The sequence below is a fragment of the Polyodon spathula genome, chromosome 2 (assembly GCF_017654505.1).
Source record: "Polyodon spathula isolate WHYD16114869_AA chromosome 2, ASM1765450v1, whole genome shotgun sequence".
NCBI classification, from domain to species: domain Eukaryota; kingdom Metazoa; phylum Chordata; class Actinopteri; order Acipenseriformes; family Polyodontidae; genus Polyodon; species Polyodon spathula.
Window position 1 is genome coordinate 81,834,148 of NC_054535.1, and position 13,037 is coordinate 81,847,184.

General features: G+C 35.7%; 1 protein-coding gene across 3 annotated transcripts in view; it reads right to left on the reverse strand.

Moving 5' to 3' along the window:
• Nucleotides 1-13,037, reverse strand: part of LOC121302080 (semaphorin-4D-like) — a 54,047-nt gene that overhangs the window by 10,391 nt on the left and 30,619 nt on the right. For all 3 annotated transcript variants that reach the window (XM_041231905.1, XM_041231913.1, XM_041231896.1), the window contains exons 3-5: nt 4,379-4,687; nt 1,559-1,704; nt 750-812 (exon numbers count right to left, since the gene is read on the reverse strand). In XM_041231905.1, coding sequence (XP_041087839.1) covers nt 750-812; nt 1,559-1,704; nt 4,379-4,475 — 306 coding nt within the window. In that variant the 5' untranslated portion in view covers nt 4,476-4,687. The remainder of the gene's footprint in view (nt 1-749; nt 813-1,558; nt 1,705-4,378; nt 4,688-13,037) is intronic.

Consider the following 13,037-nt stretch of genomic DNA (forward strand, 5'->3'; position numbering starts at 1 on the left):
TGGGTCACATGAATTTAACTCTAAGTGCGCTCAGCTGTAACACTATCACTGGAGGGAGAAAGTGCATGTCAGTGATATTTATACCCCCAGCCACAGCTGGATAGACAGGCACCACCATATCCTCCGATTCCATTCTACTCTTAGAAAATTTCATTTCAACTGGAGAAGTGGTTCTCTAGCTATGTAAAAAGACATGTGACGTACATACTGACATACAGGTGGCTTCACTAATATCCCAGTCCCTGGGGATATACATCCCTTGCATGGAGTGATACCCATGCTTCTTTTCACCTCTCTCACCTCTGAACATGTATTTTTTGCACAGCAAGCATTGTAATCTTTTGGCTTATGATAATAATAATTTAAAATGTCTATTATTTACAATGTCAGTATAACACTGAGATTTCTGCAAATGAAGAAAAGGTGCACTGTTTGGCTAATCAGTTCCTTCAATTGTTTGTCAATTAGTAACACAGATTTTGCAATTCGTGGACCCTTGTACCGCAACATAGAGAACTAGTAACCAATACTTCCTTATTAGGTATATTATTGTTTGTCCTTTTTATTTTATGGATTACAATGTTCGGGTTCTTTACTTAATTCAGGATATTTAAATATTTCAAAAAGGTGGTAAAGTATGTTGTATATCTAAAGAACCAAAACTACACAACAGAAGGAAAGAGATTTTACATTCTTGGATTAAATGAGTTTGTGTATTCATTCTTACATACTTTACAGTTTCAACCCACCTCTCTAGATTTGCCTTTCAATACACAAGCAGTTTTCTTTTCTTCAGGAACTTTCCAGAAAACCTTTAATATATGAAAAAAAGAAAAGATGTCTGTCCAGCAGGTGCAGGTTCACAATGAGAAACATGCAGAACAGCATAATGCAGGGGTGCACGACCTTAGCCCCGGTGTCCACCTCAACCCTCTACCTATAAGCCCTCCCAACAGACAGGGTTCTCTGATTAGGTAATACAAGGAAGCAAAGGTTATTTCATTTTTGTTTTTTTGTTCAAAAGAAAATCTGGGCAAATTATAACTAAACAGATGTTTTAGCCCAGGTAGTGTTATTATCTAAATGAGCAAATTTATTTAAAAAAAAATGCAAGAATTCATCTTTTTAGTCAAGTTGTGTCATCAGTGGTTGTGCAGCCCTCAAGGGATTATAAGGTCCCCTGTGTGATTAGATTGCTCTTCCCTGACACAATGCAACATTCAAAGCTCACCTAGAGAATCACAGAATCTGAAATACCTGAATGCATTTGGATCCTAAGATACATATTCAATACCAAGATACATATAAATAACCAGATTATTTCAGCCCTATTTAGGGCCAAGATATTTATACAATGCTTTCAATTCTGTTTTTTCTCAAATAATTCTGTGTTTACCTTACAGATTGTCCTGCAGATATTTCATGCTGTGTGTTTAGATTTTATACATACAGCTATTCCAGAATTTGAATAAACAATCTCTCAAAATAATAACATGGGGTTGTGATAATGTAGGTGTATAAAATGATGGTGGTTATTTGATGAAAACAGAAGTCATACCTCATTTTTTTTAACAGAAATATTTTCCATGTCTAGTTCAAATATGGCTTCTCTTGCTCCCACATATAATACATTTGTATCTTCATTTAGCAATAATATAGAATAGTTGAATATTCCTGTTTCAGTGAACTGTATAAGATTTACCTCTGTAAATAAAATTGAAAAAGAAAAGTTAGTAGCATATATTTGCAGTCAACTATTGTATAAAGTACTCCTTTGCTATCCAGATAACCTGTGGCATTCAGATGTGCATGTCCTATCAGATGGTTACTCTTAGACAGAACTGAACATGCACTGCTAATCCTCATATGAGCTGAATGGGATTGTGTGAATCACAGAACTGCATCATGAATTGTGTCATGATAGTATACAATGACCACATGTCAGGTATTTTGTCAAGAAACCCCTACCTTAAGGGCAGCTCCATTGACCTCTTTACTTTGTTTGCTTGAATAGACTTGAAAACAAAACAAAACCAGAAACAGATAAAATCCCACAACTTCTTCTACACCACTTTTCCTGCTTCCTCAGTTTATTCTGAACTCAAAATACAAGTAACATTGTGGTGTGACCATTGACAGGTGTTGAAGCAGTGGTTTAAGAAAGGTATGCAGAGTTAGGATTAAACTTGTTTTATGGCATAAGTGTGTTTTTACTGTCTTATTTAAGAGGGATTAGAGTCACGAGTTAGCTGTGGTCCATCCTACCAGTTCAAAATATACATTTTACACTGATATTCAGAATATTACTTCCCTAGAAGCAGACCGGAGTCAATTACAATTATAATTACACCACATAATTGATTAATTACAGTTACACACCTGTGTGTAGCTATTTATGTTACTTTTTAGTGAATGTGTAATTATAATTGCAATTACTGCAGCATAATTGTAATTGAACAAAATATAAATTGTAAAACAATGCTGCTGTAATTAAAATTAAACCCCAGGTCTGCCTAGAAGTGGTGCACTGGAAGGTTAGTTTGTATGCTTCAGCTCATACACATCCAGATGTTTACAGAAGTTATGTACAAGAAAAACCAAAAGGAAATGAAACCTGTTTGAAATATTAAACATCATCAAGCACCAAAAGGGTTAAAAGCAGTGGAGTAAATCACAGAAGTCACCCTTTTGAGAGGAGTACATTAAAATGAAGTGGAGATTACTGAAGTCAATTTAGTTGTGGCAGCGGGAACAATAAATCAAGAGAAGTGTATGTGTGTTTGATACCTCGCCCTGTCATCTGAAAACACAAGATTCTCCCCTGGTTTGTTGAGAAATTAAAGCCCAATTTATGGCACATCAATACTCGTTGAGAATCCCAGCAGGATACTACAATAGCTAACCCGTTTAACTGTCTGAGTCAGGATTGTCAGTATATGCTCTGGCCGTTTATAACAGAACCTTCTGCAAAATCGTTTATTAAATAATGTATGCTTGGTACAAAGACCTGGACCCCAATAGACTTTAACGTTACCCATTCCTGTTCGATACAGTAATCAACGTTGCTATTTAATTATAAATTAAAGTCATTTTCACTTATTTTATACTTAAAACACAAATTCAACCTAATGTTTTCCTTATGCAGTACTTGCTCTGTATCTGTTTTCAAGTTTGTGAATGTGAACTATTCACATGGTTTTCATTTCACACATTTGTTTTCTGGTAATATTTCCCAATATCCTGATAACATCAAAAGTATTTAAAGTATTCTGAGAATGACACACACAAAAAAAAGTTGAACAGAAAAAACTGTGTGTGTTAAACCAGACAAACTCAATGCATTTATTTTTTTCATTTTGACCTGCTATTTGAAACAAACTCTCTGTGTGAGTTTTGGGTTGAGACAGAGTACAGCTAGAGGCTGACGACGACGTTTTCAAATGCATCTTGCCTTGGACGTATTGGATGCATTAACCATTAAGACATACTATTTATGACAGATAATAATTACTGATTGTCAAGAAGTTTATAATCAGATTCTTTTAATAATATAATATGTGATTGTTGGGTGTTCAGAACAGTCATCCCATTATTTATTAATTGCTTGTTGAATGGAATTGAAAATGACATTCTTATCAGATTACAGTGACAAACTATCAGAATATTTTAGCTTGTAAAAAAAAAAAAAAAAAAAAAAAGAGTTGACTTCAGAGCTGTAAGTTTTATTTTAAGCTTTACGTAATGGCATTATTGTATTGCTTACTCCCTGCTTGGTCTTTATTTTTATAGTCATGGCATCAAGAAATTTAAGTGAAGTCATACTAAATGAAATACTACTAAAAAAGTAATAACGGCTTGAAAACACACACTAGCCCAGCACCCACTTTTCGGTATCAAACATAACTTACAAGGTTGTTTTTCCTCTTGTACGCTATAGTTTTTAACGGGTGCTTCATATGTTAGACCAGTGTTTGTACAGTACACAAAATATGATTGTAGAGAATGCAGGAACGTGCCAGGAACCTGTTTTTAAACACATTGTTCCTTCCTTAAAGCTGCATGAACAACTTCTATTAGTAAACTTTCAGACTCAGCTGTAACTTATTCATGCTATGATAAGAGACCGGGGACCAGTTTATTTATTAAGACAATGCATGAATTATTTACATTTTTCAGTAGAGAAGAAAACAAACGTATAAAATATTTATGTGTAAAAAAGAAAAAAAAAAAAAATCTGTTTTAAATCTAGTACAGTTTATAAATACCCAGAAAGGGTTACATATTCTTTTCAGTAGATTTCAGTACCATCGAACATCTTTAAAGAAAACTAAATTTAAAAATAAAGAACAAAAAGAAGAAATCAAACTGTAAATCCTACCTTGATGTTTCCAAGAAGTCCTGGGTATACCCGTTGGTCCATGTGTCGAAACTTCAAGAAGTAACCCCAAGAATATGCTGAGAACACTTAGGGCCATATTTGACTCTGGTACCTTAGAAACTGTTATGTTTCCTCTGCATTTGAAAAACAATATAAAAAACAGGGGAAAAAAGCACTGAGATTGCTTCTTTTTCTTTGCTGTTGCATCCACACTGTAAATGATCAGCGTGCACAGTTAGTAACCATCTTCTCTGAGGTTTCCACAGCTCGCATCTCGTGTAGCTTTTCTCCACACTTCCTCTTTACTGTCTGTCAGGAAGAGAGAATCATCAGCAACTCAGTCATCTAAAAAAACACCAACTTACTCAGAACCTCTTTTAAAGTAACAGTAGAATTGATCAGAAAGACAGCTCAGTGTTTGAACTTTTTTTTTTATCTTATCTTAAAAAGGATGGAGCATTTTATTTCTTCCAAAACCTGACATAAAATCTTCCTAGTCTCATGGAAAGAAATACATTCCAGTGTGAGCTGCAGTGCTTTCCCTCCTCAGAGCTTGGCTCTTGTTCCTTGTTGACTAACAGATTGTTTTATACGTGTCGGAAACTGGCACTCGTTTGATGCAGCCCGGCCACTCTTATCTCACCTAACATTTTCAACAATGCAAGCCAGAGAGAGAAAGTGCTCCTACAGCTTTTAATAAAATATACTGTAGCGCTAATATTTTACTCAAATGAATCTAGTGTTCCTTTAAATTACTGCAGTACCAAACCACCTCATGCATATAAAAATGTTATGGATTACATCCAAAGAAGTGGACCATGCTTGGGGATGGGGGTAGTGCTGTACACTGTATATCTAAACCCTTTTTTGTATACAAAACGTTTTGAGACTCCTGTTACTTGTTTACAGCCTTATCTAAAACACATTGCATTGCATTATGCATTCACTTGTATAATCTACAGCCCGAGAATCGCTCATCAAGTAGCAAATAAACCTGGCATGAAGTAGATGTTATTTACCACACAATCCTGGTGAATAAATTAACAACTTCTTATTTATGATTAGTTATATTAATGATATTAACAAAGGCTCAATCATTTTGCTTGTCTGGTCAAAGATTTATTTTAAAGCAAAACAATAATCTCTACTGTACTTAACTTCTACAGCACATCCCCCATAGAAATACATCAATCAAACGTGGCAGGGGTCAGACATTGATCAATCTCCAACTTAATATCAATAGAGATGAAGGGTAGACACTGCAATGAACACACTAAAGGAAAGGCAGTGTTCCTCCCACCACAACCTCTAAACATTTCAACAGCACAACACTCTCCTAACCTCTTAAGGTACACAAGGAATTGAGTGGTTCTTCAAATGGTTTTCTCTCAAAATACATTTGTGACACAAGAATCAGAGGAGGAAATGACAGGTTCTATAAAGTTTCACAGAAAAGTATTTCGTTTTTTTCCCCTCCATTTCTCTTCCTGTGTACATGTGACCATATTTTCATCTACCCACAATATTAACATACAGTAATTTACTGTTCATGCATGGGGAGGTGGATAGTTTCCATACTGTAGAACTGAAATGTCTACAGCTTATATTACACACATTACCCATATTCTTATTATACACTGTTTAAACATACATACTATATGCTGAGATTTACTGTAATGTGCTATGAAAACAAAAATACATAAACTAGAACGTCAAAAATTAACAATATTTCTTTATACTTTCAACAAAAAAGACTAAAAAATGTTTCAGTATTCACCATTCAATTTCCAAACACTGTTCTTTCAACTTTCAAAACCAGGTCAACCAAAGAAAATTACTTGAGTATAAAAAAAGCAATATCCCGGTTTTCTCAAAAAGGAGAAAGCAAGAAGTGGTACAAGAATAAAATAAATAAATGAATTAAAAATATCACGTCCGTATATACAACTCAATAAATACATTGTGGCTTTTCCAGGGCTCTAATTAGCATTCAGAAGTGGAAAGTCTTATTGGAACAACATACAGTACCGGTATTTGAACTGCTTTATTCATTATAATACAAGTGCATATGAGCCTTTGCATCTTTCCAAACAAAAACTTCTCAACACACACTCAAAAAAAGAAAATGCTACAAGAAGAATTATTCATGACACTAACACGGCAACGTAAAGAGCTCTAACGTAAAGAGCATAATTTATAATGCAGGAAGTGAAAAAAAGGAGAAAAAAAATTCAGAAAACCCCCTGAACACAACCACATTCTCTTGAAATAAGAACCCTCTTGCAAGATGAAAGCTGACAGCGACTCTCACAAGGCTGGTGATAATCCAATGTGTGTGCGCGTGTCTGTTTTTTGGAAGGGGTGGGGAGTTTTTTTTTTTTTTTTTTTTTTTTTTTTTTTACATTCTGTAATAACTAAATAACTAATTCTACAAAAAAAATCAGTTTGAGACTACCACCTGACTAAATGTGTGATCATTACACAGCACAGTAAAACTGCTTCCTCTGCATGGGATAGCAACAGAACATTTTAGAAGCAAACTTTATTATTCATATTAAGAATTGTTTTTTCTGCTGGGCCATAATGAAGCTATGACAAATAAAATGTCAACCCACAACCAAGTCAACCCTAGTGAGTGCCAGACCAAGACACTGTGCAGACCTTCAGTTTTCTAAATGATCGTCACACTGTTACTGACTCTCTTAAACTTGTTCAAGCGCATGGGGGTTGACTGAAAGGCGTCAGTTACTTTGTATTCTGTACTGTAAGCAAGCATTTTGTAAGTTTTACAATAGTTTATACAGTACACTTGATTATTAAGTGTAAGGGTAATAAAACAGCTTTTTAAATACTGTTAGAAACTGCTTTGCTTGAATCTCCAACGAGTTGGCAGGTCCTGCAGATGTCACTTACTAAATACACTTTTGAAGTAGTTTATAAGTGCAGCGTAACTAAGCCTAAGATGGAAAACATATGATGAGGGAAAAGATCATATGGAAAGCCACTTTAAATTCTACAGATGAAGAAGCATTTCAGGCATCCGTGCAAGGTGTAGGAGACAGATGGGTATGGAATACAGTAATACTGTGGAATACACTGCAGTAGAAAAGTGGAATTTATATAAGATGACAAAAAATCTGAACTAGTTACCGCAACTCTCTTTGAATGCAACACTAATATCAATAATTTACTATGCAGTCAATTCTTGTTAAAACGAACTCGGATTAGACAAATTTCCTGATACAGTGGTACGAATGTTCTGAAAAAATCCAGCAATTACTTTTTATAAGACGAATTCACTTAACAGAAATTCCCTGTTACTGCTAACTGTTTTGGAGCCACAGTTCAAACCAGAGTGTAAAGGATAAAGGGAAATGTGTTAACATTTGTTGCATTCATAATAGTGCCTCTGTACTGTATTTTTGTGCTATTTGAGGACTAGAGATCCTATGATGCATTTCGAATTGGCATAGTACTCGTGCAAAAACATGCACTATGCTTGCAGACGAAAGTGCATGTGTTGAAAGCGGTGGATAATGCACCACCGCTTTCACCGTTCAGTTCTGGTCACCTCGCTATAAAAAAGATATTGCTGCTCTAGAAAGAGTGCAAAGAAGAGCGACCAGAATTATTCCAGGCTTAAAAGGCATGTCATATGCAGACAGGCTAAAAGAATTGAATCTGTTCAGTCTTGAACAAAGACGACTACGCTGCGACCTAATTCAAGCATTCAAAATACTAAAAGGTATTGACAATGTCGACCCAAGGGACTTTTTCGACCTGAAAAAAGAAACAAGGACCAGAGGTCACAAATGGAGATTAGACAAAGGGGCATTCGGAACAGAAAATAGGAGGCACTTTTATACACAGAGAATCGTGAGGGTCTGGAATCAACTCCCCAGTAATGTTGTTGAAGCTGACACCCTGGGATCCTTCAAGAAGCTGCTTGATACGATTCTGGGATCAATAAGCTACTAACAACCAAACGAGCAAGATGGGCCGAATGGCCTCCACTCGTTTGTAAACTTATGTTCTTAAGAAAAAAAAGACATTGCTACATATTTCAACATTCCCACAGACAATGTCAACCATTAAAAAAATGTGGGATACAGCAAACTGTGGATGAAAGTCACCAATGTTTCTGATTTGCTCAATACCCTGATGTTGAGGACACCTTGCTTGTGTGGTTTAAAAATGCCTGTGATCAGAGTGGGACATGCAGGTTTCAAGTGCAGTTCATTTGCAATGCATACTTTTTAAAAATTCACCGACAGCTGTATTTTCAATAAAACAAACACTTTTAAAAACGTATAATACTTTTCATTGCTCTGTAAAGATGCTTGGTGCTCCAGTGGTTAGAGAAAGGGGCTTCTTACCAGGAGGTTCCAGGTTCAATCCCAGCCACTGACTCACTGTGTGTGACCCTGAGAAAGTCACTTAACCTCCTTATGCTCCATCCTTCAGATGAGATGTAAAATCGATGTCCTACTGTAAGTGACTCTGGAGCAGCCGTTCTGATGCACAGTTCACCCTGAGTCTCTAAGCTGCATTGGATAAGTGTCTGCTAAATAACAAATTCATAATTTAATTTTGATTTCAGTTTTACTGCTAGTATGTATTTGGCTTTAGATTCCTGAAACTACAAATTTCTCATATGACTAATTTTGCCGGTCCCTTAAAATTTTTATCAGTGAGAATTGACTGTAGTGTGTATTTTATGTTCTATATAGACACACCATTACAGTAGACTTCGGCAAAACCGCCAGCTAATATTCTGACCTAGTTTCCTTTAATGCAACTCACAAGCCCACCAACCAAGAGGACTAAAGAAATTAAAATAAAAAAGAAAGAAAAAACCTGCCAAGAGGCAGGGCTCCATCTGTCTGGTCTGCAGCTCAATGAGCCAAATGATTTTCCTCACTATCCTGTGGGAGCACAAAGGCAGATGCAGTGGTCCAAATGGGACCCAGCCAAGGACGCCAGCTCTGCACTTGCATGACTAACGTAGCACCCCTCACAAGAGAGCAGATACCGCTCTACGAAAGAGCCAGCTCAGTTGCAAGGAGCGTATATCGGGCTTATGTCCCTGTGTGTGATTACGTCACCTACCAGCCCTGCTGCTGCCTTCCTCCGTGCACGCAACAATAAATTCAAGTCCATTTTAAGTAACTTTGGTCAACCCACTGATTCTTGTAATAAAATCTGCCATTTTATGTTTTTCAAAGCTTAACATCTTCAAATACCTCAGATGCTAGCATGAAAAAGCTGCCTGCACACAACCTTACAGAAACGACATAAGTAAATTACAACATTCCAGCAACGTCATTAAAGAATGTGTCAGAGGGTAATAACATATTAACAGGTTTGTATTGTAATAATAATAAAAACAGTAAAATCCACTAGACAGCCCTGTAAATATCGGAACACAAGCATATACTAAAAGTAGGCTTGCAGCACATTAAAAAAAAAAAAAAAAAAAAAAAACATGGTTTTAAAACTAATAACAGCAAGTACCACCATCTCTTTAACATATATTCTGTTCATTGTTCACCCTCAAAACGTGTACACTGGTAAGTATGGACAATCGATTTAAAATTAACCAGCAATGAACTTTCATTGCAAAACAAGCACATGAAATAGTGTGTTAATACGAAAAAAATGCAACCCTGTAAATACTGAAAAATAAGTTCATACTGTTGACCCACAACACACTCAAAAATGCTTCAAACTGTTTAAAGATTAACAATAAAATCAATACAAGTACCAGTGTGATTACAAAATCAAAGCTAAAGTGACTAATTTGTTTTATAACGTGTACACTGAAATAAGAATGCTGGAAAAGGAGCAAAATAAGAAGATTCATTGCAAGACTCAATGCATGAAATACTGTTAATACAAAAAAAACACAACACAAAAAAACACATACAAATACACTGAAATGAAACCCTGTTAATAGCAGAAAACAAGTTTCTGTTTGGCTTACTTTCAGCATGCTCAAAAAAGCTTCACAACTGGTTTTAAAATTAATAACGTCATTCAAAAAAAAACAAACTATGCATTACGTGTACCTTAAAACTAAATTAAATTCAGTTTTCTTATCATTCACCCCGAGCTTCAGGGTCTCTTCATCGCTGATGAAAAACAAACTGATAAACAGAAATGTGTGGGTATTGGCTGGAACATTCAGTATGACACGCATTATATTATTATTCCTAACCGGCGTTTAAGAGAGACCCGGCGTCTATTTACCATATTTCCCAGCAGCCCCGGCACCTATTAGAGACCGGTGAGTATTGCAGACTGGCGACTTGAAGTTTTACGTTACCCCAATGGAAATGTATAATTTCTAGAAATTTCTCAAACAAACAGTTTGTGGATGAGGTAATTTTTTTTTTTTTTAATTTACAAGAAATAGAGGTCTACAATGAATTATTTCAGCATTTTTTTTGGCAAAACTCCAAAAATGCTGGTCATGCTTTACTTTAAGGGACGTTGTTTCTTTTTTTTTTAGTTTATTAACTGTTAAACATTGTTCATTTTTAGCTAAGGGTTAAGGTTAAGGTTAATAAAAACCTGATTTAATTTGCTAAACATTACTACAGTAACAATTTGAACTGATTGCAAGCATATTATTGGTTGGGTATTGATCATTGATAGGGCTCTGGTGTTTGCAGTTTTAGCTGGCCTATTATATATTATTAACTAACAGATAACAGAAAATAAATAATGTAAAACAACATGTTTATTAGATGTTTGTTAATAGCTAATAAACAACCTTAAAATAAAGCATGACCAAAATGCTAATTCAAAAGTATTCATATCCTGACAAGGAAAATTAAATTAATAGCTCGTTAAGGCACCTTTAGCAATAATAACCTCTTAAACGATTAGGATATTTGTGAATGAGCTTTTGGCATGATTAGTGATTTTTGAACATTCTTCAAAATGCAAAAATTGTTCCAGTTCATTCAAATTCCGAGGCCTTCTCTTGTGCACAGCCTTCTTTAACTCATGCCAAAGACTCTCAATCAGATTTAGATTGGAACTTTGACGAGGCCATTCCAGAACCTTGACTTTATTCTTCTTTAACCATTCTGAAGTAGATTTTGTCGTGTGATTTGGATCGATGCTGTGTCGGAACGTCCAGTTGTGCTTTAAACCAAGTTTTGTAGCGGAGGGTTTCAGATGATTGGCCAGTACCTTTTGGTATATATATGCTATGGAATTCATTTTACCATGTACTGGAACTAAATTTCCTGTGCCATTACAGGAAAAACAGCCCTATAGTAGGATATTACCACCTCCACACTTGACAGTAGGTATGGTGTTCTTTTCTTTGTACAAATCGCCAGACTTTCTCCAAACGTAATGGCTATCAATGTGACCAAATAGCATTCAAATAATGTTTTGCAAACTTTAAGCAATTGTGCTTGTGATGTTTTCCTAAGAGTGGCTTTTTCCTTGGCCTGCGACCATTGAGATCTTCGCCACGCAATACTCGACCTGTGATTGAAATGGAAACCCCAGTCCCACTTGCAGCCAGTTCACTTTGAATATCTTTGGCAGTCAATCTCGGATTGTTATTAACCTTCCTCACAATACTTGTGCTTGTTCTTGGTGAAAGAGTCTTCTTTTTTCCAGACCGAGGGAGAGTTCTGACAGTACCATGAGTCTTGCACTTCTTGACAATAGAAACAAGTTGAAATTGGGATACTCAAATGCTTGGAAATCTCCTTGCATCCTTCTCCAGCTTTATGACAAATAACGATAGCTCTTTACTTTGCCCCATATTGACTTACAGTTAATGACAGCAGTCATCCTATACTCAATCCTTTTATACTCTAAGAATGTTCACCTACAATCCAGCATTTTACTTTTCTATAATTAGGTTCTGCATTATCATATTGAAATTTCTAGCACCTTGTAGACAATACCATCATATTATCAAAGGGTATGCATACTTTTGAATTAGCATTTTTGGAGTTTTGCAAAAAAAAAAAAATTGTTGACAAATAACTGTAAACATTTTTTCTGGTAACTTTTCTTCCTCAACCACAAAGTCAAAACTTTTGCTACCAAAGATTTTTTCTAAAATTCTTGGTTTTCAAGAAATTTTTAGAAATTATACATTTCCACTGGGGTATGTAAACTTTTGACTAAAACTGTGTATGTTCTCTTCCCTTCCAAATGTGAATGCCAAGGCAGGTTATTGGAAAATAAACTACACATGCTTCCCTGGGACTGGACATGCAAATCTTTACTTGTATCTTCACAATTTTTCACTTTTGGACATGAAGAAAAAAAGAAAAATGAACAAGCCAGGAAGTTGTAATCTACAGCCACATTTACCTCATTTCTAGTATCTGCAACACTTTTTCAGGAAGACAGGAATTGCTCAATTAAGAAAAAAAAGTTTGGGTTTGGGTTTGCAACATGTTTACAGTGCATGACAGATTTTTACCTTCATTATTACATTTATTAGGAGCAACAGTAAACTACCAGCATTTCATATCACAGCACATTTCTAAGGGCCTGTCAGCTTGTCTGCAGGAGGGAGTCGGGACACTTGTGCACTACAGTAGTTTACACGTCTACACACAGCTTGCCAATAACTTTGACCCAACTACTCGATTATACATCCAGACAGACTTAGAAAGTG